At 44.1% G+C, this 26,191-nt stretch overlaps 1 protein-coding gene across 1 annotated transcript in view; it reads left to right on the top strand.

Annotated features, from left to right (window-relative positions):
* LOC138283986 (myosin-13-like) overlaps positions 1 to 26,191 on the top strand; it is a 346,976-nt gene that overhangs the window by 130,481 nt on the left and 190,304 nt on the right. Inside the window, exon 11 of the mRNA XM_069222310.1 lies at positions 4,906 to 5,019. Coding sequence (XP_069078411.1) covers positions 4,906 to 5,019 — 114 coding nt within the window. The remainder of the gene's footprint in view (positions 1 to 4,905; positions 5,020 to 26,191) is intronic.

Below are 26,191 nucleotides of genomic sequence, written 5' to 3'. Positions count from 1 at the left end.
TATGTATATACTTGGTGTGTGTATATATTTTTAAAAGAAAGAGTTTTATATATATATATATATATATGTACATAAAAAAAGATTTACAGTTATTCATACAATTTGGTGTATTTTTACAATATAATGGATGTTGCTTTGTTCTTTCATTGCATTGCCTGGTTGTTCTCATGCACGTAAAAAATGATTGGTACTGACGTCCGCACGTCGTCGAGGACCTCTTATTGCCTGTATGACGTCAGACGGCGTCGCGTGCGAGACAGTGACGTCCTCGTCGACGTGCAGAGACTAGTAAGAAGATTTCCGTCGAATGCTGGCGCCATGGGAGTATTCATGAGGTGAGGAATCCACAGGTAGCTAATGTATCCACCAGAAAAGTCGTTACCGAAGGTAAGTAACTCGTTCGTCTGTGCAAATGTAATGGTAATTTCAATTGAAAATGTGTTGTCTGTAATTGCAGTGTGCTACAACACCATGCATACACCACACTATGTCATTCCACTCTACAACAGTGTACTCCACTCTATGTCCCTCCACTCTATGCCACACCACTCTAATCTGTGACACTCCATTCCACTCTACGACATGTCCTTCCACTCTGACATGGCACCTCACGCCACACCACTCCACTCTATGCCCCTCTACTCTACCCCAGTCCAATGTACCCCACTGTACTCTATTCCATTCTACCCCATCTACCTGAATCCACCCAACTTCACTCTAATATACCCTACTCCACTTCACTACAGTCTATTCCAGTCTACCCCACTCTAATTGAATCTACACCTCTGCATTCCAGTCTACCCAAATCTGCCCCTCCAATCCACTCAATCTACCCCACTCCAATCTACCACAGTCCACCCCACTCCAATCTACCGCAGTCCACCCCACTCCAATCTACCCAAGCCACCAACTCCACTTCAGTCTAACCCTCTCCACTCCAATCTAACCCACTCCACTCCAATCTACCCAATGCACCACAATTCAATCTACCCCAGTCCACCCCAGTTTTATCCACTCCACTCCAATCTACCCTACTCCACTCCACACCACTCTAATCTACCCTACTCCACTCCACCCCACTCCATTCTACCCCAGGCCACTCTATTCCACTGTGATTGTCCCCATTCCACTCCAGTCTACCCCACTCCAGTCCAAATTACCCCTGTCCCTACACCCCCATTAAAATCCACCCCACCCCAGTTTACCCTACTGCAATCTACCCTACTCCACTCTAATCTACCCCACTCCAATATCCACTCTAATCTACCCCATTCTACACCACTCCAGCCTACCACAATCTACCCGACTCCAGTCTACTCTACTCCAGTCTACCTCAGTTTACCCCACTGTAATCCACTGTCTACTCCACTCTACCCCACCCCACTCTCCCCCAATTCACCACCCCCTTCCAGTCCATCCCACTCCAATCTACACAACTCCAGTCTACCCACTCCTCTTGTCTAGCCCACTCCAATCTAACCCATTACACCCCAATCTACCTCAGTCAACTATGCTCCAATCTACCCACCCCACTCCAATCTACACCTCTCCAATCTACTTCATCCCACTGCAATCTACCCCACTCCAATTTACCCACTCCACTCTCATCTACTGCAATCTACCACACTCCACTCCACCCTAACCTGCCCCACTCCACTCCAATCTACCCACTCCACTCAATCTACCCCACTCCACTCAGTCTACCTGAAGCTAACCCACTCCAGTCTACCCCACTCCACCCCAAACTACCACACTGTACCTCAATCTACCCCACTCCAATCTACCCAAATCTACACCACTCCAATCTACCACTATCGACATCACTTCAATCACCACTCCACTCTATCCAACTCCACTCCAATCTGTCACACTCCAATTTACCACAATCCTACCCACTCCAATCTCCCAATCCACCCCATTCCAAAGTACCCACATCACAGTACCCCAATCTACCCCACTCCACAGCACTACAATTTACCCCACTCCATTCTACCCCAATATGCCCACTCCACTCTAATCTAATCTACCCCAGTTTACCCCACCCTGCTCCAATTTAACCCAATCCACCTCAATCTACCCTAATCCACCCACTCCAATCCACTCCACCCCAATGTACCCCTCTCCACCCCAGTGTACCCCACTCCAATTTTACCCCACCGACTCTACCCCACTCCAATGTACTACACTTTACTCTGCCCCACTCTATCTACACCTTTCCCCACTCCAGTCTACTTCACCCCACCCCAGTCTACTTCAGGCTAACACAATCTACCCCACCCACTCTACCCCCACTCCAATCTACCCCAGTCCAGCCTACTCCACTCCACTAAAATCTACCTCCTCCACTTCACCCTAATATACCCGGCTCCACTTCGCTGCACTCCAATATTTTCCACTTGAATCTACTCTCTCCACTCCAGTCTACCTCATCCCACTCTACCCCAGGCAACCCCACTCCACTACCCCAATCCACTCACTCCGCTACCCCAAGCTACTCCACTCCATTTCAATCTATCCCAATCTACCCCACTTCAGTCCACCCCACCCCAGTCTGTTCCACTCCAATCTACCCCAATCCACTCAAATCTACCCCAATCTACCCTACTCCAAAATACCCCAATCTACAACATTCCACACCAATCTACCCCACTCCTCTCCATTCTAATCCACGCTACTCCAATCCGATCTGTCTCACTCCAGCCTACCATAGTCCCCCACTCCAATCTACTCCACTCCAATCTACCCTCTCTACCCCTCCCCACTCCACCCTACTCCAGTCTGCCCCATTCTACTCTACTACAATCTACCCCACTCTACCCTAGTCTGCCCAAATCTTCCATAATCAACTCTACCCCAGTCTATCCCCCCCCACTCTATCCGACGACAATATACCCCACTCCATCCCACTTCACTCGACCCCACGCCACTAACTTATAGCCATGCGGAACAACAGCCACACTGGTGTACAACATACCTAAAACACATTGCCAAAGCCAATAGCTCTTGTATAAACTAGGCCTGTTGGCTTTACTAATGCTTGTTTAGGTCTGGCTTTAGTTGTTTAGTCATTGGCTGACCTCACTGTTGAGTGACTGCATTCTGCTCATTCATAAGAAGCACATCCGCACAAAAAGGTAGTTTCCTGCTGTGCTTGGGATAGCTTTGGAAATGTGTGCTTTGTGTGGTTACACAATATTTTTGCTGTTAGTCTATTTTTTATATTGGTGAATGTCTTGCAGATTTCAAAACCATCACGTTTTACAAAAGCAATGGCAAAACAAAAAAAGCATTGACAAATCCAAAAGGCTGATTGCTAGTGGCAGACCTATTGGTTTTGCAAGTACTTAGGATTATTGTGGTAAATACCTTTTTAAACTCTCTTTAATGTATGTTCTGTTTATGTAGCCACAAGAAAAATAAAAGGTACAGTTTCCATTTTAGATATGGCCATAGTTAAGGCCTTTAGTTTTAATCTAGTGCTCAAATTCGGCTACCTAGTATTATCTTACAATAGCACCAGCCCTGAGTGTATGGCAGAAATTTCAACCATTCAACCTAAATTAGGATAGACCTCGTTTCAGGCATGAATACTGTGAGACTTTGCTCTTGATTTTCTCAAAATAATTTGGTTTAGCATATATGTGTGTATGTGGCCTGAGCCCAGCTGTAATGCAACAGAGCACTGCACAATGGAAAAAGAGAGAATCAAGGGTGGGATACAAATGCTACTCGTTGACAAGCAGGGAGATAGTTGTGAGGCGGATGCAACAGTTGTAGTTATTTAAACTGTCGATGTTCCTTGCATGCATCAATTTCTCATGTAAATGGACGAGAAGTCACCTAAACAGGTGCCGAAGTAGGTATAGAGATCGCTGATTGTCAAGTTGGGATGTTCTAGCTGTGGACGTATTTGGGCTCATTCAAAAGTCAGTGTGTTCTGGCTCATTAGGTGTCGAATTTTCAGAGCAAGCAGGACGCTGACATTCTCGACTCTTGAGTGTGTTTATTTAGAAACTGACATCTTCTCTGCCAAAGCATCTACTTGCAGTAACCACCCCGCCATCTTCTCTCGATTCATAAGCTCAGAAAGTAAGAAATGGAATAGGCAAGATGTTCGCAGCCTAAGGTTGGCATATTTCCCGCCATTTCAGTGGAGTTTATCACTCTCTTTAATTCTATTAGCGGTGGACATAAGTCCAGGGGAAACAGCGGAAGAAATGCTGAGATGTGTATGTCAACAGATCAGTTTTATAAAGCGTCAGGAGCTCAGCTGCATTCTTGCTACCAAAAATTGCAGGGAACTGTTTCCTGTCTCCAATTTCAGATTTATGCATATAAATCCATTTTGTTTCCTTGCTCTTAAGGAACGGACTTTTCCCCTATCAATATGTATTGCTAATTTTACAAACAACATATAATCAAATAATGCCACTACAAATAAGAGCCTCCACCTCAGTTCTTGAATTCCACAAGAAACATAACTGAAGTCCTAGGTTTTGCTAGACTCACCCCTTGCTCAGTGCCAGGATACCCTCACGGGGATAGTGCGTTTCAAATCAGCATAACATGACACATCCTAAATTACGTATCCAATCATTTTATATATCTTTCTATAAGCATCCAGAAATGTTTTAGATGTATGTCTCTTCTATTCACTTTATTGTATTGGAAACAAGGTCAATTGATATGATCATTACAATACCACATCTAGTAATTCAGCCTTGAGTGGGTGCCATAGTGCACTATAAATAAAGATGATTTGGGCGCTAGTGCAGCAATCTGGAGCTATCCACAAACTGCTTTTCTGATCCAGGAATCTTGAAGCTGTTATTTTTGTAAAGTTATACTAACAGGTTTGTATCTATTCAAAAATAATCCAGTCTTCTCTATTCTCTCCTCACTCAGTGGAGTGATCGTGCTACTTCCAGCATGAGTGCTTCTGAATGGGACATAGAATTGGACAAGGAACTTGAGATCCGTGATGATCTGGATGGAACAGAGTTCTCAGACACCTTGAAGGTAGGTTTGATGCTCTCCTTTCTTTTAAGGGGAGTTGACAATGGAGAGTGTAGATATTGGAGAAAAGACAATGAGATTTTGGGAGGTATGGTTCGAGCTGATAGAGCATGAATGTCAGGTCTGCACATAGATTCCTCATAAGGAAATGTGAAAACCTGCAGTCCAAACAAACTTAGAGTACTCTTGGTGCCTTTTGTGACAACAGCAAGATCCATCTTTATACAAAAAATGTATCTTGGCTATTGATTTCGTTTCAATGCATTTTTCATTGACACATACATACAGACTAGAAAAACATAGACACCAGCAGGATAGACAGCGAGGCCTTATTACTGTGTGTCGAGCCACAGTGAGTCAAGATGAATGGGAAAGAAGAAAAAGATGTCAGTTTCCAACAAAGACTGAATGTTGGGGATGAGTGCATTATAATCATTGGATCTAGACGATGAAAGGAGCAGACCGAAAAAGAGGCGCCAGGAGAGGAATGAGAAAGAAGAAGCTGAGAATCAGAGCATAGATGTGTGGAGCTTGTGGGGGTGAGGAAAAGATGGGAACGAGCAAGAATGTAGGTAGATTTTAAATTTGTCTAAAGTAAATTGAAACTAATTTTACAGAAGATAGGCAAGCAACAGTGACCGTGAAGAGGAAAAGAGCGAGGACAGTGCATAAGCTAGTAGATAAAATTGACAGTATAATTTTGCAGAATTTGGTAGATTAGGATAGAGTTGTCATACTGTGCTATCTCTGGAGCTTTGGGGAAGATATAATTTGTGTCCCCCTTTTCAGAACAACATTGAGTGAATTTACCCATTTTCAGCTAATTCAAACTCCTGTGGTGCCAAATAATATTGACTACTTCTAGAAACTGGGTATGCAGACACGGCCAAAAATTCAAGCACCCCGCTGTCCACCAGCCAAATAGTACCAAAAGACAGCATGAACAAGCATTGATAGACATTTCTTTTTTGTGCTTGAAATTATATTTTTGTCTTGAATTAACAATATTTTATGTGGAATTGTGTGCCTAATCAGCACTTTCCTTCCAGTGTAGGAATTAAATGTCAATGGTTACTGGGATGTTTAGGGGACTAGTGTATTAAAATGAGACTTATACACATAACACTTGAAATTGTACCTTTATTATCCTGATATTCGTAATCCTAAATAAGGTATAGTTTCTTACCTGTAACTCCAGTTCTCTCGTAGGGGTATTTCCATGATAGTCATAAGCGTTGAATATTTCCCGCCCGCCTGCGGGGACCCCGGAGCACTTTTTCCAGTATAACTTCTTAAGTGTCCATGTTCGCCTTACTTCAGAAAGGCCTGCCAAGTCACTTAAGAATGTTCCCATGCAGCCTATAGGAAGGGCTACAGTGTTCAAACTTCTTCATTCAGATTGACCTTGAAGTAAAAGCATTAAATTGCTTGACAAATGAATGCAATTTTTTAGAAAAATTTGTTCACAAACCTCTTTGATATCAGAAAAAGCCCCTATGAAGGAGTGCAGAGCAGTGTAGCCCATAGGCTGCCATTAGTAATGAAGAAAAAGGATACTGTGCCTTTAAGAACAGCCAGTCCTCCAGTATCCCATCATGCTTAGAGAGAGGCAGTTCCCTCAGTTCTTTTTGCAGGTAGTTGTTGGCTGATAATAAATATTAATCTAATAAAGCTCTCTATCTGCTTCCCCGGGGAGGTGGGAGGGTTGCTTATGACAATCATGGAAATACCCCTATGAGAGAACTAGAGTTACAAGTAAGAAACTATACCTTCTCTCGTAGGGGATTTCCATGTATAGTCATAAGCGTTGAATCGAATAGCAAGCCCATCCCATAACCTGCGGAGGAGCAGATAGAATAATCAGAGAATTTTCTCTCAAGCAAAGAGGTTCCTAAGAGAAGCCTGTCCTACTTGAGCATCTGCCCTAGCATCAGAGTCTAGGCAATAGTATTTAGTAAAGGTGTGAACCGATCTCCAAGTCACAGCTTTACAAATTTCTGATAATGGAACATTCCGTAATAGAGCAGTGGTAGTCGATTTGCATCTGGTGGAATGTGCTTTAGTTTTACCCTGTAGGGTTTTCTTAGCTAGTTGATAGCAAAATAAAATACAGGAGACTATCCATCTCGCTATTGATTGCTTGGAGGTGGCTAAGCCAGTACGGACAGTACCATAATTAACAAACAGTTGTGAAGTTCTCCTTAGGGGATTGGTCTTATCTAGATAAAATTTCAATACTCTCTTAACATCTAGAGAATGGAGAGCCCTCTCTGCTGGAGTGGAAGGGTTTGGAAAGAAAGTAGGTAGGGAAATCGACTGGTTAATGTGGAAGTCGGATATAACCTTGGGTAGAAATTTAGGATGTGTTCGTAGGACTACTTTAGATGAATGAAATATTGTGTAGGGCTCGTGGGCACAGAGGGCCTGGATTTCGCTGACCCTTCGTGTTGAAGTGATTGCCACGAGAAAGGCCGTTTTGCAAGTGAGGTGTGGGAGGGATGCCTTGTGTATGGGTTTGAATGGGTGTTGCATTAGATGTGAAAGGAGCACATTAAGTTCCCATGGCAGAGAAGGGCGCCTAACTGGAGGAAAGACCTTCTTTAACCCCTCTAGAAAATCTTTGATCACTGGAATTCTGAAGAAAGAGGTTTGCGAAGGAGTCTTCCTATAAGCAGTTAAGGCTGCCAAATGAACTTTTATTGAAGAAAGTTGCAGGCCAGATTGTGCCAATTGTAACAAGTAAGGGAGAATGACACCTTCCTTGCAAGATGTAGGATCTATCCCCTTAGAGGAACACCAGATGCAGAATCTTTTCCATTTGAAGGAGTATGCTGAACGAGTAGATGGCCGCTTCGCCTCTTTTAAGATGTCCATACAATCCTGTGGAAGGTTTAGATGACCATACTGGACTAGCTCAGGAGCCATGCTGCCAAATTCAATGAGGAGAGATTGGGATGCCTCATTTGTCCGCCGAACTTCGTCAGGAGGTCCGGTCTGCAGGGTAGCCTGAGATGTGGCTGGAGTGATCGGTGAAGGAGATCCGGGAACCACCACTGTCTCGGCCACTCTGGGTCAATGAGGATCATTGTGGCTGATGTCATCGAGAGTTTGAGGAGGCCTGCTGGGATCAGCGGAATTGGTGGAAAGGCGTACAGAAATTTGTTGGACCAGTCTATTCACAGAGCATTCCCCAGCAATTCTGGGTGGTAAAATCTTGCGGTGAAGTTTTCCTGTTTTCTTCTGTGGTGAAGACGTCGATAGGAGGTGTGCCCCACAAATGGAAAATGTCTCAAGTGACGTCTTCGCTGAGCACCCACTCGTGGTTCTCTTCTAGAACTCTGCTGAGGGCATCCGCTTGCATGTTCTGAACTCCTGGAAGGTGGGTTGCCACTATGCTCAATTTCCTGGCTAGGAGCCAGTGCCATATTGTCTGGGACTCTGGACCTTGTGCCCCCTTGCTTGTTCAAATAGAACATAGTGGTGGTATTGTCTGTCTGTACCAGCAAGTTGTCGGTGGTGATTGAGGGTAGAAATGCCTTGAGAGCTAAGTGTACCGCCCGTAGCTCTAGGAGATTGATGTGGTACAATGATTCCTTGTGAGACCATCGACCTTGTATTTGCAGGTGATCCATATGAGCTCCCCATCCAAGGAGAGAGTCATCTCTCACAATAGTCTGCGTTGGAGGCTGTGCCCGAAATGGCATCCCCTTTAGTAGATTGGCCGGAGAGCACCACCAAGTTAGAGATCTGATTGCATGGGTGGATAGGTAGAATTCGATCCTCCCAGTTCCCTGACAATTGATTCCATTGGTCCTCCAGGTATTCCTGAAGCGGTCGCATGTGGAGGCGAGCGTTGGGTGTCAGAAAAATGCAGGATGCCATGGAGCCGAGAAGTGAGGAGACTGTTCGCACTGTTGGGTGACGCATTGATCGGAGAGCCCGACACTTCCGGAGAATGGATAAGCGTTGTTCCTCCAAAGGACACACTTTTTCCTGCAGTGTGTCTATGGTAGCTCCTAAGTAGTGTAACTTCTGGACAGGAACTGTCGTCGACTTGTGAAAGTTGACATGAAGACCTAGTCGGTACAGGAGGTTGCAGGTCATCTGGAAATGCAGTTTTGCTTCTGCATAAGTGGATGCTTTGATTAACCAGTCGTCCATATACGGGTATATGAAAATTCCTGAGATGAGCTGCCACCACTTGGAAAAGGTTCTGGGTGCAGACCTGAGACCGAATGGTAGGACCGTGTATTGGAAGTGATCTTGACCCACCACAAACCTCAGGAATTTCCGATGTTTCTTCACAATGGGGATATGGAAATACGCATTGTGTAGATCCACTGAGCAAAGCCAGTCTCCTTGCTGAATCTGAGGATATATCTGGTGTAAGGATAGCATCCTGAACTTTTCCTTTCGGATCCATTCGTTGGCAATTTTGAGGTCTAGAATGGGCCTGAATTCGTTCTTGTCCTTCTTTGGGATGAGAAAGTATTTGGAGTAAATACCCTTCCCCCGTTGGCTGAGGGGAACCAATTCTACTGCTCTCTTTTCGAGGAGGATGGAAACTTCCGCCTTTAGGAGGTCGAGGTGTGCAGTTGAGGGTTTTGGCGGAATAACCGGAGGTTGTGTGGAAAACCTGAGACAATATCCATTCTGTACAATGTTTAAGACCCAAGCGTCTGTTGTAATTCTTTGCCACTCTACCAGGCAATTGGTGACGCTTCCCCCCACCGGAGTGGTTAACGAAGTTGGGGGGAGGAAATTCTCAGGGTTTTGAGGTGGTAGGTTGTCGGGTACTCTGAGTGGACTGATGAGACGATCGTCCCCTCTGTGCCTTACGCTGAGGCTGGTAGGCTCACTGGTACTGCTGTTGAGGCCTCGTAGGGACCCATTGAGGGGTTTGAACCCTCTGCGTGGTGTAGCGGCGATGGAAAGGACTGAAGGACCTACGTTGCTCTTTAGGTTTGTCCAGTCGTACTGCTTTTAATGTGTCCACCTCAGCTTTCATCCTTGCCATTTCATCATCTGCGTGTGATCCGAATAAGGTTGATCCTGAAAATGGCAGATTAATTTTTCTTTGCTGCACATCCGGTTTCAATGACATGAGCCGCAGTCACGAATGTCTTCTCAGCGTCACACCATGGCAGTAAGAATGTGCTGACAGTAAAGATGCGTCCGCCGCCACGCTTATGATCTAATTGGAGACCATAGCGCCTTCTTTGGCTATTTCTAGGAAGTCCTCTCTGTGATCTCTCGGGAGATGCTCTGCGAACTGCAATATGGAATCCCACAAAGATCTATCGTACCTGCCCAAAAGTGCTGTGGCGCTTGCAGTCTTCAAAGATGACGTAGCCGAACGGCAGACTTTACGGCCTGTTGAATCCAACCTTTTACTCTCCTTATCCGGGGGAGAGGTGGAAGACGGAGAGGTTGCGTGAGCTTTGCGAGCCACCAAAATAACTACTGAGTCCGGTGGCGGGTCAGAACGCAAAAACACCGGATACTTTTTCTGCAGTCTAGATGGTGCAGGTCTTGTCATAGCCGGTGTTAGGAAAACCTCCATAGCGGGCTCTAAGAGGCCAGGCACTAGGGGTAGTAATGGTCTGGCAGCTGTACGCTGTACGCTGTACGCTGTTATAGAGTTTCAAAGATGACCGAAGTAGATGGTGCATGGGCAACCATCGGGATATTCAGTTTTGATGCACCTCGGACCAGCACTTTATGGAAGGTGTTAATGTCATCCACCATCGAGGACCGAGGTGGAGGAGAGTCCGATAAGGTGGGGGAGTAGTCTCTGGTGGAAGACCAAGACTCCCTCTCATGCTCCCTTGAACTTGATCTATGCCTAGATCTGCGGTGCGACCTTGAGCGGGATGAGTCATGGCCATGACGTGAACGGTGGCGCGATGTAGAGCGCGGTCTAGTTGGGACATTAGCCGGTACTTGAGGCACTGGGAGCGGTGCCGGTTGTGGTAACTCCTGACTAGTTGGTTGAGGTGATGTTGCCGGTAGATCTGGAGGAGGAGAACATGCGGAGAAGCACAAGAAGAAGGTGACGAGGGAAGCAGCACTACTGAAGTAGATCGCTCTTATGGCGAATAAATTCTCTGTCTCTTGTGTCTCCTCGACGTCGATGGTCTTCTCGACGTCGATGGACTTCTCGACCTCCCTCTCCGTCTCGATGTCGACGCTGTGTGGGGTGTCAACCCATGACGTCTACGTTTACCTCTCGACATTGACTCTGCTTCTCAACGTCGTGCGTCTTGGGGTCTTCGACGTCGTGCGGTGCCTTGACGTCGAACAGCGACTCCTATACGACGTCGAGCCGGACTTCGACGGCGAGCATGTCGGCGCCGTACCTCCTCTCGACGGCGATCTTCTCGACCGGGACCGATGGCGTTTTCGCCCTGAAGAACGCCTCTCAGACCTTCCACGACCACTGGAGGCCGAGGTATGAGCCCTGGTGGAAGACTGACCTTCCCCTTGCTCAGAAGTCCCACTGGTTCCTTGGCGTCTTCTCTCTGCTCTCCCTTGAAGGCGAATCTTCTCTCTGTCACGTAAAGTGCGCCTGGAGATTGTCTTGCAGATGTTGCAGGAGGCAGGAATAAGTGAGGAAGGCAGACAAATGATACAGACCTCATGAGGATGATCTGTTTTGGCCTTTTTTCTGCCACATTTTGGGCATTTGTCAAACAAGGAAGGCATTTTTTGAGTAAAAAAGCCTTAAATTCTTGCCAGAAAATGTCAAAATCCAGTAGAGAAAGATAAAAGACGTCGAATGAAGTCTTTTTTCTCAAAGTTTCTCTATATTTTTGAAGGAAAAAAACTAAAAAGGTTGAGCTCAATGCTCCAGGGTCCTGTCTGCAGGTGCCGGAAAAAAGAACTGAGGTAACTGCCTCTCTCTAAGCATGATGGGATACTGGAGGACTGGCTGTTCTTAAAGACACAGTATCCTTTTTCTTCATTACTAATGGCAGCCTATGGGCTACACTGCTCTGCACTCCTTCATAGTTTTTTTTTTTCTGATATCAAAGAGGTTTGGGAAGGAATTTTTCTAAAAAATTACATTCATTTGTCAAGCATTAATGCTTTTACTTCAAGGTCAATCTGAATGAAGAAGTTTGAACACTGTAGCCCTTCCTATAGGCTGCATGGGAACATTCTTAAGTGACTTGGCAGGCCTTTCTGAAGTAAGGCGAACATGGACACTTAAGAAGTTATATTGGAAAAAGTGCTCCGGGGTCCCTGCAGGCGGGCGGGGAATATTCAACGCTTATGACTATACATGGAAATCCCCTACGAGAGAAGTTCACTTTCACAATCGACAACAGTGATCATCAAAGAACAACTCTGTGGAATTTTACTATTCCATTAGGTTAAATTCAATATATTTCTCCTTCATTATTTTCCATGCCTTGTCCCTCCTCTCGTCTTTCTGTGTGAACCCATCTCTGACTAGACAGTGACCTAACATAAAGCTCAGCTGAGTTTGAGACCCAAATTTCTTGCGCTACATTTCGGTCTTCAAGATCAGATGTGACAGCTGTTCATGGCACTAACCCCTCCTCCAGTCTACCATTAAAGCACTCCATTGTATCCTTATTGGCTATTTGTCCATGCAACAGCCCAGTTTCTCATTGATTTCGTACTGTGTATTGTTTCAGGACATATTCTTTCTTCTACACTATATTTTTATGTTACTGCTTCCGTTTCTGTTCTTGTTTTTTGTTTCTCGGACAAGATTGAAAATCTCCTTTCTTTGAGTTCAACTTTCCTTTTTGGAATCTTCACTTTTACATGTTTTTCCATTCATGGGACACTGTAGTTATTGTCTTTAGGGCAATGTCAGTAGGTGGCTTAGCATCCCTCTACCTTGACACTTTTCCTGCTGTTATCACATGACCTGTTTGCTTAATCTCCTTCAGTGTTAATTGTGCTTATCACCTGCCTATCTTCTAAGGTGAGCCTTCCCTCGGAAGGCATGCTGGTAGATCACTTGAATCGGTCTGGTGAGCATGATTGCCATTATCCATCATATAAGAGAATTACCTGGTATGCTCATGTCAACTGCTCTGTTGTCCTTTTCCCCAATTACATTTCTGAGGGAATGGGTTGACCTTTTGACAGGATGTCCTTTAATATGATTTGATCCATTTTGTTGATCTTAAGCTATACAACTAAGGTTGCCCACAGCTTTCCTGCTGTGTTCTTAATCTCTGTACAAACAGTATCCCTTGCCTTTGTCGTCATTTCAGGTGTCTGGAAGAAACATGATGGACTCTAGACCCAAATGTCCATCCCTGCTAGTCATTCAAACTGGAGCATTAGCTAATCGCCCACCATCAAAAATGTCTTAAAAAACATATCCAAGTATCAGCAGACAAAAGTAGTGAAGATGCCTGGCCGCAGTGGTTTATCAGTGGAGGTATTTAATCTGTTGAATAAAAGACAAAAAAGCAATGCTTAATTTGTGCTTGATGTGTCCGGTGCTGAGCACCGGCACTTATTTTTGAGGGCCAGGGCTTATTCTTGTGCCTCAAGCATTTGCTGCGAGCAAAAGACACATACGGGACAGATGGATGAAGGGAAAAACGAAAAAGCGTCACAAAGGGAGAAAGTAGAAAGTTGCAAGATTGAGCTGAGGGGGCAGGGAGTGGCTTTATATGGATTGAAGAGGCTGAGATGGCTTCAGGATTACGCCGCCTCAGTATTCCATGTTCACACATTTAATTGCAGCAGCCGCGTGTTTAAGAAGAGGGCTTTGAACACTGGCACCTTTTTATTTACTAATTAAGCACTGGAAAAAAGGCAATTTGTGAAATAGGTTCGGATTTGGGCTGCTTTGTCAGAAAATGTAATAAGGAAAATCTAGTGGTGGAGTGGAAATGCAGTGTTAAAAGCTAATGCTTTGTAAAACATACAGGTAATTGCAAGTGGTATAAATATGCTGAGTGTGGAGACTTTATTATGAACATAATCCATCACATTAGAATGTGCTGCTCTTACACTTGAGCCTAAATTAGGTTTTCATTTAATTCTTCAGGGACTTTTAAATCAATATTTTCCAAAAGACATGTCACCAAGAAGCTAATCAGCTATTTTAGTTTCCCATCCTCCTGCTACACACTTCTCTTTCCTGTGTCACATCTCTACAGAATTGACCAATCAGATGACTAACTCACCTGCTACCTGTGAATAGTGATTTTATGGAGGCCAATATGGAGTACATGAGCATTGCCTAAGTTGGATTCAGCAGCTCCAATAATAATGGCTCGATGATGTAAGGTAACAAAATTAATATTTTTTCCGGACAGCAAAGCTGAAAGAAGCAGCTGTTCTGTTCTGCACAAGACTGAAGGAGAAGAGACTCTTGGCATCAAAGAGAACAAAAAAGTTGGAATCTCTAAGTCTGAGAGACAGTAAAGAGAGATGGATTGAAATGGAGATCTTCTGTTAGTTCAAAACAAGATGGCTTCCTTCCTAACATCTTTGAGTTGTAATACTTTGTATTTCACCCAATAATCTACTGCTTTGATACAATGTTGTAAGAGCATGAGTCCAGGCCTTTGTCAGAAGACTTGATATAAACTTGGGTATCGTCAGGACAGGGCTAACAATACATCTCAACATACCCACATATTTTTGGGGCGGGTAGTGGACAGAGCCAGCCAAAGTGTAGAATCCTGTTGGACATCATTCAGAGGACAACACCATTTTTGATAGCCACCTGAATCCACCATCTTTCTGCTGTGACTGTTGAATTCCTTGGTATCGACCTGCATCAAGAGTTCTTTGAGGTGGACCTCATTTGTGGGTAATGTTGTACATAATCCACAGAATAAAATAATGTGTATTTGTAAAGTGTAGGTTCAACCTTGGAGTGTCTTGGAGCCAAATAACATGTTACCCAACTAAATGGTAATCATTTTATCCACCTCAGGAGTGTGAATTGTTGCTAGAATTCGAACTCATGATCATGAGATCAAACACAGAGTGGATGCTTAGCCACCGGACTCAGGTATTTTAATGAATAGAGCAGCCCTCTGTTGGATATACTGGAGAGAAGGTAGAGCCTTCAAAATAAGGAACGACTACAACATGGATGAGGAATAGGCTTACCTTACCAACATGAAAACCAACTAAAAAATGTAGGCCTGTCCTAGGGCTTGTAGGCACAAAGTGTTCTTTGCATTCAGTTAAGCATCACTATCAGGAAGTGCTTGGTGTCTGACTTGTACATATTTACAGAAACCAAATAGTGGGCCTCCGCTGTAACACTACATTTTCTACATTCCCTGTTCATCAAACATAACAATCTGTTTGCTTAGTTTCTTCATTTTTTTCTCCACAATTTCAATTTCTCCAAAACAGTAAATCCTCCATCTTTTGTGGGCCCTTGGGCCATCAGCTCATCCTCACACATAGTTCAGGCCTTGAAAAATCATTAAAATGTTAGTAGACTTGCAAGTTGAATAATTTGAATAATCTACTAGACCTAACTGTAATGTACTTGACCCATAAACCGGTCTCAAATTGTGTGATTCTAGGCAAATATGAGTGCACCTTCAAGTATGTGAGTTAGGCATTTCTGCTGTACAAAAAACCTATTTTGATTGAATAAATAGATTAAACATTTGTTCCCTGTATAACAACAATCTAGCCCACATGTAGGATACACATGATCCATGACTTGCCTCTTAGTTTACTAATAGCATTGCCATAAGGGCAGGAGTGTTTCTCACTTTGTTTAAACACTCACTTTTCATAAATATATTACTAAAGCATGATGTGGTAGCGTACTGTCATTTACAGAGAGTAAATTAAGAAATGTCCCAAAACGTTCCCACTCACTTTCAGCTTTACTGATGAAACTATATAGTGGATTAACAATAATCTGTGAGAATTGGGTTTCAGAAGACATATTTTTCAATTGTGCATCACCAAGTGTTCCGATCCGTCATACTCTTCAAGGTTTTGCAGGATCTCTGCACTGTTCATAGTCCTAACACAGCATTAGTTCACCTCGACTCTCCAAATATGGTTATGGGGTTAGTGGTAGTGAAACATAGACATGCTCACAGGAATTTTGATCTTCTCTTTGTTTTTCTCGCCTCATTAGGCTCCATTTATTAGAGACACCAATCAATAATAACCATTTCCGCTTACCCGACGTAAATGTATAAATGCAATTAATCCAATGTAGTCTTACCTAGAAAAATTCATTCACATTTTGTTAATCATAATTTATATTTTTCTTAAAACTTTTCTTGTTTTCATGTATTTCATGTTTTCATTACCCTTTTTTATGTATATTATTCTTCAGACAATCCCCTACAGTTCGTAAATTTCTCCCACCAGCAATACAACCGTAATAACAAAATTTAAACAATACAGTAAAAGTGACTAATCACCCCACCCGCAAATCACTGTCTCTCATTCATCACCACACTCATACACACTCCATACACACAGTCCTCATGTCCCCCAGAACAATTATCTTTGAAAAATAGACCACTCTTCATTAAACTTCCTTTGTTGTGTCTTGAACTGTGATCTTCTAACCTGTCATGCTGCATACTCATCAACTCTTTTGAGGGCAGGCACAAGAGGGCTACGAAGGACCGACAGCCTGGACACAAGTTTTTTCATCTGATGCACTGCAGCCTGGACACATAGAACCTCTACAACTATTTTTCGCAACACTCAGGGGAATAGGAAAATGTGCTGCTTGCTTTGGAAGACCTCAGTTTTTCAGTTCTAAAGGCTATTGATAAAACAAAGAGTACTCATCATGACAGGCCAAATAGGGTGTTCAATTATTGCTACTGGTCAACTAAGGTATTTGAGTATTGTTTGATTGGTGGACCTAATATTGGACTACCGGGGAATTGATTCTCCCCATTGTGATCTATTGGACAGAGGATGAGTGATTTGGATATACAGAAAAAAATACCACTTAAAGCTTGCTATATATTATTGATGTAGGACCCACATATGTATTGACCGTACTTGTTACATTGGGTCAAAGTACAAAAATTCTGGGTATTAGGTCCTGACGAAGGTGGTTAAAACAATTTGAAATCCACTGAAATGTGCCTTGACCAATGTTGAGGTCTTCCAAAGCAGCCATCACGTTTTCATATTCCCCCTAGTTTTGCAAAAAATAGTCGTAGAGTTCTTCTCTGTCCAGGTTGCAGTGCATCAGTTGAAAAACTTCCCTTCACAGTCCTCTTGTGTCTGCCTTCAAAGGGGTTGATGAGCATGTAGAATAATGGACTAGAAGGTCACAGTTCAAAACAAAAACAATGGAAAACTAATGAAGAGTGTTCTCCTTGGTTATTTGTTGAAGATTATCGTTCTGGGGGACATGGAAAATGCTTGTATGGAGTGTGTGTGGTGTGGTAATGAATGAGAGACCGTGATTAAAAAAAAAATCTTTATTGCCATTTGTTTTTCAATCATCACACATGTATAGGGATACAATCGTGTATACTTATAGAGACAAGGTGTGATAACAGATTCCTCATATTCTTTCAGCAATAATAACAGTCAGGTAGCAAATCATATGGGGTGGGCTATCATTTGGGGTGTCAAGATACATTGAGGGGGAAGGGCTCAGGGCAGTCCCTAAGAGACATGCTGTACCTATGTACCTTAAGGATAAGCCAATCTGTACATCATTTAACATAAACAAATCAACATTTCAACAATATTCATTGTTTTTCCAAGTGAAATCAAAACTGTCTGGCTGCTATGGTCCCATACCATGATCTGGGTCCAGGTGGGCCTCAGGGATCAGAGGACACTTTCATATACCTAGGGGCTCCAATTGGCAGAGTGTCTCTGAGGAAGGCAAGGGAGTGGTGGGAAGGAGCGTGGGCTCATCTCATCGAACACCATCCAGGAAGAGGCCGGGTCCCCTAGTGGTGCTTTGTGGCCCAATGTGTGAAGGAGAGACAGACTGCAGATACATTTGATCCAGTCGAGTACCTTATCCATCCTTGGCAGGGCGCATTTTGTCAAACAGTCTAATGACATATGTGTCACATATTATAGCCACACCTCCACCCACTCATGACCTACGTTCAAGCATTATGGCATCTGCCGCTGCCAGGGCTTATTTATGAGTCTATCATAGCCAACACTCAACCGTGGGTAGTTGGTAGGCTTTACAATTCATGGCAATCAGTCTCTTGTAGAAGACCACTGCCAGGTCTACTAGCTTCAGGTAATGTTTGTTGTGTTTAGTATGTTTCGTGATCCCCAATAGACATAGGAGCGGGTCTAGCGGCAGCTGAACATCAATGACTGGGGGCACCTGTTCCAATACCTGGGTCCAGGAACAAAGCAATGGAGGGCACTCCCAAACCATGTGAATAAATGAGGCATCCACATGGCCACATCTCGGGCATGCTGAGGATACAGCGGAAAACATTTTGTGGAAGCGGTGCGATATAAGGTACGTTTGATGTAGATAATTAAATTGCTTAAACTTTAAATGAGCATTACATGATACTCGCTTTACTTGTTCCAAGGCCATGGTTCATTGTTTGGAGGTTAGTTCCATGCCCAAACAATCATCTCATCTGGGCTTGCTCTGGGTCAGTAAGTTACTGCTACCTGCCTGCAGTGCTGCATACAAAATTGATACCACCCGACGGCCAAGCCAGTGCATCAAGAAGCATTTCAGAAACATTTCAGACCTAAATGCACCTGGAGCCCATATGTCTGCGATTGTCGTCTTGATAGCGGTGTGCACAAGGAAGATGTCCACCCCAATGTTATAAAGTTCCTGCAGACCCTGGAAGGATAGCAGGGCCCCATCGCTATATAAGTCACTCATCTGGGTAAGTCCAGCATCAGGCCACTGAGAGGGATCATGGACCCTCAGCAGCTTCTTCATAGCCAGTATGCTCCACAAAGGCAGCTGTAATGCATAGGAGGGTTGGCGTATCTGGGTTGAATATAATGATTCCATATGAGCTTGTTTGTACACACAAGTTTACCCCTTCGCCTAATTCGTCTATCCGGGGAGAAAAGCCATTCTAAAAGATCCATATCTCTCGGGTCTGCTTGAACTAGACCACTCTCCATCATTTTATTTTCAGCTAACCAACGCATGCAACTGAGCCACTGCGAAGTACAACTCTAGATCCGGGACCCCAACTCCCCCTTCAAAGGAAGGGCGTTGAAGAACAGGCAACGAGACCCACTTCTGTGCAGGTCCCTTCATTAGTTCAGACTCGAGACGTCTCAGAGACTTGAAGAAGGTTCTAGCCCGTATTACTGGCAGGGCTGCAAAGAAATATAGGAGTTGCAGGAGGACCAGCATTTTAGTCACTGATGCTCTGACCATAGGTGAGAGGGGCAATTGCGTCCAGAAATGCATAGATTGGCGAATTAATGCTAAGGCTTTACCGTGATTGCCATCAAGTAAGTCCTTGTCCTTGTGATTAATGTTCACACCGAGATATCGAAAAGTCTCAAAAGACCAAGGGAGATGCCCTCCTTCTGGTGCATCCCAGCACCCCTGTTCGATCCAACATAGAGGGAATATGCACGATTAGCCCCAGATCACCTTGAGGCAAGCTAATTCCCCAAAGCGATCAAGCAGGACATAATTGGCTGGCAGTGCAGAGGCATGATCTAGTAAGCATAATAGAACATTGTCCGTGTATAGGGGCACAGTATGCCAGACCAGTCCCACCTTAATGCCCCACTCTGGTCCCCTAATGTGTAGCATGGCCGCTAGTGGTTCCATTGCCAAGACGAATAGTACTGGTGATAAGGAGCATCCTTCGCGAGTCCCTTGTCGTATGGAGAAAAAACATGAGATCTGATGTCCAGTGCAGACTCGCGCCCGCAGGGCTGCGTATAAGAGCGTAACCCAACTTAAGAAATTAGGACCCATCCCAAACATCTTTAGCACCTGTAATAAGTAGGACCAACTCAGCGTATCAAATGCTTTCTCAAAGTCTAGGGAGACCGCCACTGGTAGGCCAGCCTTCTCGGACAGTGCATCCATTATGTGACACAGGCACCGGATATTGAAATATGTTACTCTATTGGGCACAAATCTGCATTGGTCCGGATGGACAATGATGCCAAGCATCGGGAGTAATCTATTGGCAAGGACTTTGCTTAAGATTTTATAGTCAATGTTAAACATTTACAGTGGTCTATAGGAGCTCACCTCCAGGGGGTCCCTACCTGGTTTCAGGAGCACCACTATGAGGGCTTCACTTAAGGAGTCCGGCAAAGTACTCTGGTGGTGTGCATCCTGGTAGAACTCAAGCAGACGAGGAGCAAGACTGGGTCTAAAGGCTGCATAGTACTCCATAGGGAACCCGTCAGTACCAGAAGTCTTTCCCTGCACCATCTGTTGTATCCCTAAAGAAATCTCCGCTATCTGGAGAGGTTGTTCCAAGTCTTGTAATTGCAGTTGTGTTATGCAAGGAAGGGCCCCCACTCGTAAGTACTCCTACAATTGTGCTAAGGGAAGTTCACTAGCGGATAACATATTCGCTCATAATATTGAGCAAATACCTCATTAATATCTACTTGAGTATTTCTAATGACTCATGTACTGTCGTGTATGGTGCCCACCAGAGTCCTGAGGGTCTCTTATCGCAGTAACCATGCCAGTGTGCACCCGGGCTTGTCACCATCGGCATGCTAGCAGGTTATTGCAGACTTATAGTCCAAGTCCCCAACTCGCTTCACCTCTTGCCGGTATTGGCGACTCAAGCTCCAGGGTCCGCAGATGAATCTCCAGTTCTATTGCACTCCAAGTGAGAGCTGATCTAGTGCTCCATGTTGTGGTGATGCAGTGCCCCCTCATAACTATGTTCTTGGCGTCCCATTCTAATCCACAGGACCCCACTGATCCCGCATTCTCTGCAAAATATGTGGAAATGTGCGCAGCTAATGTGTCCTTGTAAGCTGTGTCCTGCAAGGCTTCCGTGCTAAGCCCCCATGTGGGGGTGGGAGCCCTTATTCTCTACCACTGAAATGCAATCCTGAGTGGGTTGTGGTCTGAGAAGGTCCTACCCAGGTATTCAGAACTGCATATAAGAAGCCAGCAATCAGTATTACGAAAGAAGTAGTCTAGTCGAGTGTGTACCTGATGCCCCAGTGCATAATACTTTTACTCCTTCTCCCCCTGATATCCCAAGCACCAAATATCATATAAATAGGATAACCTGGACCATTGCTGAAAGTGTTTTGTTACTTGTATAACTGCTCTGCCTGATAATGGAGGTAGCGAACTGTCTAAGTCAGTATTATGTACACAGTTGAAATCATCTTGTGGGGCAAGTAACATTGTTGGAGAGAGAGTGTCTAGAAAGCGTCTTTGGCAGTGTTGGACGCATAGAGGGATATTAAATAAAAGGGGCGTCTGTCCAGAGTGCCTTCTAATACCACATACAGACCTTCCTTGTCAACTAGAACCCTGGATTTTACAAATGGTACCTTCGGAGCGATCCAGATAAGAACCCTGGACATAATCCAAGTACCCTATGCCATACACCTGCCTACTCCATCTCCTGTTTACCTTATGAAGCCCCCTGCGGTGAGATGGGTCTCTTGGAGACAAGCATAATGTATGTGTCTACGTAGGAGATATGCATAAATCATGTGCCTCCTAGAGGGGTAGCTTTACCACAGATATTTTACATTAGTGCACTAAATGTAGTGGCCATGTGTTCAGATTGTACACCTTAGCAGTCCTGCATCCCCCACTCCCCCAAGTGCCCCAACCACACACCCAGTCAGCCAAATAATAAAAAACAGTTAAACAGTTATAAAAAACAACTCCCCTATCCCTGGCCTGAATGCCCATCGGCACCATGCCCCAACCCCTCGAACAAATCAACTGGCACATAACAATTGCCTGCCATATAGTCATGTCCATGCGGAACAGTCTGGTGGGAGCAGGGCAAGTATAGTCTGAAGGCAGTTATGGTGTGAGCCCGTGGCAGATGGTGTGGCATCCAGACCCCTCCATTTAATGCAGCTTACCTCTATGTAGGATGTCAGAACCTAACGGAGCATGGTTCCACTCAGCCATCAGGTGGGTTTACCTTACAGGTCATCGGCTGAGCATGGGGTGATTTTCAGACCCGGATGGGCCCTGGTGGTGAAGGAAAGCAAACCACTTGAGTCTGATCCTGACTCTGACAACTGCACGGTGTGCAGGAGGGTGAAGGAGTTCATGCTATGAAGGGAGGCTTCTGAGGTTGCCCTAGTCTGCTGGACTGCCACCTGGTCCTTGGTTGGTTTTGCCTTAAGAGATCTCCTTTTGCGCTGCCTTGACTTGGGGGTCAGCCAGTTTTCGGTCCCCGAGTTCTCCGTCTAAGCATCTGTCAGGTTCTTACATGAAGCCATGTCCATACATCTTCCAGCGAGTGGAAAGTGTGCACCGTTTCACCATCAGTTACTCAAAGCTTTGCTGGGAACAGTAGAGCATATTTCAGTTCCAGTTCACGGAGATGTTGTTTAAATTTGACATATGAATTCCTTTGGCGCTGTACCTCCCTTGTAAAGTCAGAATACACTTTAATCGTTGCATTTTCATATTGTCAGGGGCCTTTGGTACAAGACTGCTGCAGCAGCAGGTCTCGGTCACAGTAGTTGAGCAGACAAGCTATTATGGGACGCGGTGGAGCTCCTGGAAGTGGTGGCCTGCCCAGCGTATAATGTGCTCGCTCACCAGAAAAGAATTTGGGCACCTTGTCATCCAGGACTTTTTTCGACAGCCACTTTTCAAGAAATAGTTCCACACTAGGGCCCTCAATGCATTCAGGGAAGCCCAATAAGCAGATGTTATTACATCTAGAGTGACCTTCTGCATCTTCCGCTCTGCGATGTAGAGTGGCAACTTCTTCTTCTACCTGTTTCAACTGGTCTTGTAGATCTTGTACTGTCGGCCTCACTGCGGTAGAGAGGATTCCGTTTCCTTTACTCGATCAACCAGTTTGCGGCGATCAGCTTGTAATAAATTCACATCTAGGGAAACAATGTTGATTCAGACTTCTAGATAGGTTTTAGTGTCCTTGATAGCTTGGAGTATCTTATCAAATTGAGCAGAGTGCACCTGTAGAGTGGCTTCAAGGTGTTACAGGCTGTAAAGGGTCTTGTCAGTGGGAGTGGAAAATGTTGCTTCATTCGCACCAGTGTTCAGTGCTTTTGTAGTTTTGGGCTTCCCCATCATTGTAGGAGAGCACAGATGAGCTTAGGAGGATAATGATGAAACACTAGAGCCAGAAGTGAACAGAGTGCAGGTAGTAGCAAGGTTCCAGTTGGAATGGGTTTGTCCCACTCTGGACTTTGCCTAGGATATCACGGTCAGTACAAACAGTGCAGGCCAGGGACGTGAGCGTCAAATTAAAGTATTGTGCACTTTATAATTGATGGAAAGTAATGCTGTGTGGAGTCAAGTTGTTGAGTATCACTTATACCCGACACTGGACTAGCTATATGCAGAAATCAATCTGTGCAACGCAGGAGGCAGTGAAGGCATAGCAAGTCACATTGCCCTCATCACAGTCAGCAGAGCAAGCCTCCACTCTTCAGCAGGTAAGTACAAGTACAACCAATGTGTTGGTCAATCAACTGGGTATCAAGGTCATTTAGTCACACTGTAGGAAAAATGAATGAAGAAGTGGATATTGAATGTAGGTAACTCGGGCCCAGAAGGCAGTCACCAGGGAGGCTGGTTGCCCAGGGTTGGGATCTCCAGGGCCCTTCGGGGCGGTTTAGCAGCAGCCCTGGCCTTTGTAGTGCTGTCTGTAGGTAGAGGCCCTCGTGGCTTAGTTGTTCTGCTGCTCCCCCTCACCACTGTCTATCAATCAGCTCACATCATGCTTCCACAGGGCTTCCAGTGTTTTAGCCCGGCAGCAACACTCCAGAAAAGTGGTGCGGCAGAAAAGGGGCACTAATGGGCCGGTTGCCACTCAAGAATGTAGGATATATATCTAGCTCACATGGAGCTCAGTTACTGAGTGTTCAATGTGGCTGCCATCTTGGCCATGCCCCTCCAATGAGAGTCAGTGATCTGCTAGTAGGGTGATTAATCCTTTTTACTGTATTGTTTTGATTGTGTTATTGCTGTTGTATTGCTGGTGGAGAATAGGAAAAATTGTAAGAAAAAAATAAATTGTAAATAATAAAATTTGAATAATTTTTTTCTGAGGCAGACCACATTGAATTAATGCCATTTAGGAATGTAGATAGGTGAAGCGCGAATAGTTATTATTAATTGATGGCTTGTTTTCCCACCTTTTCCCGAACCTTATGCAGTATATTTGGGTGTTACCCTTCTGGATAGAGACCCATTTACTGGAGATTCCATTTTCTCTTTTGTGGTAGCTCACCCCTGTTATTGTTCAACTGTTGCTCACAACTGTCAGTATCCGATCACACTGTCTAGCAGGGAGATAGGAGCCTTTGCCCCAAGTTAGAGTCAGGGATCCCTGATAAGCTGTCTTGTGAAACGAATAGGGTAGAGTCAGCATCTTATCCTTAATTTCTGGTATAAATCATTTTAGTTTTTTTTTTTTATACCACACCTTCCTTTTTCCAATTCTTAGCCAAAACGTACTTCTGTTACATGTATGTATCGCTATTTATATAGCGTAAACCTATTTCCTACAAATGCCTGCTAATGTTTTTCTTAAACTACCTCTACTTCCCTGAGAGCACTAGAATATAGATTGACTGGTCCATTTGATGCCCTATATCTGTGCAAACCCTTATATATTTTCCAAATCCTTTTTGTAAAAGTCTGGAACAATTTTTCATACCCAGAGTACTTAAATGAGGAACTAAAATATATTGATTGATTATATTTACTGCCTCTGAGGCAGTTCCTATTGGTCTACCTGTTTATTGATTAGAGGTCCATCTCTTTTTATTTTTGCTTTATTCAATATTTTTATAGAAACATTCCTTACTTGTTCCCTACTTGCTTTTATTTAGTTCACTATAGTTAATGTATTATTTTGGATTTATGCATTTATAGCCTGCTGGCAGAAAATGCTACAAGTTAAATTATGGTGGAAAAGCAAGACCAGTTTGGGGAACAAAAAATAAAGGGGCATGGAGACCATGAGTGGATTTGAAGAAGAACAAACAGCTAACTAACAATACAAGAGCAATCAGGGAAAACATGGAAAGGGGTGGATGTGATTTGGGTAGGATTCATGTGTCTGGTGGTATGAGAATTAGTGTCTATTCATACCAAAGATATTTGAAAAGTACTACATTTATTAAAATATCAAATGCTGATAGGTTCACACTTTGCACTAAAAATGTCTTGCTCATGATATATTCAACTTGTGGACTCTCTTGTTGAGTAGGTGCAGTCAGAAAGTTTTGCAGGAGTAGAAACTCAGCATTGAGTGGTATTAAACTTCTGTGGTAGCCATGTAGTGGAGATGTCGGCTAAATGTTGTGATTGGTTAAGAGGTGGGGTAGCAGCTGTGCTGTGATTGTTTGAAAAAGGTATCAACCAGAGTCATATTTGGTATGTGAACTCAAAATAGGATTGTGTGTGAAACATTTAAGTTATCTTGCTCTGGTTGGTTGGAGCCAGAGAAAAAAGAATTTACATTAGCTGCAGTTGCTAGGTGATTGGAGAAAGTTGTCTCATATGAGTCTTACAATGACTCAAGCATATTTCTTACTATGGGTCTGTTTAACATTGGATTAGCTGAAGAATAGTTGTTATTAGAGTAACATGCTGGCTGACTATTTGTTTTCCTTACTGTGCCAAGGCATCATTTAGTGGCAGCTGGTAGTAGCAAGTTCTGCACTTATGTCCTACTTATAACTCCAATAAGGGGCCCATGCTGTAGCCTTCGTACTGGTTTGTCCTCAGAACAGCTGATTATTAAGGTCAAAGTCTTTGTGATACACTTTTATGTGATGGCACTGGAGACCAAAGAGAATAATGTCTATCTTTCTACAGATGGCTTCAAGGGAATGGCCATATCTTGCCTATTTTAAGAAAAGCCACCTCCATGAACCTTACGTCCTAGTTCAGCTACCCTAATCCGGTTGCCCTTTAAATTCCATACAGTATAACCCCAGACATGTCACCTCCCTGCAAGTTACACTTTTATTACCTGTAATCAATCACAGCAGAGCAATCACATTGCTTCTCAACGATTTA

Source organism: Pleurodeles waltl, chromosome 3_1 (assembly GCF_031143425.1).
Source record: "Pleurodeles waltl isolate 20211129_DDA chromosome 3_1, aPleWal1.hap1.20221129, whole genome shotgun sequence".
NCBI lineage: Eukaryota > Metazoa > Chordata > Amphibia > Caudata > Salamandridae > Pleurodeles > Pleurodeles waltl.
This window is presented reverse-complemented; position numbering and strand designations above follow the sequence as displayed.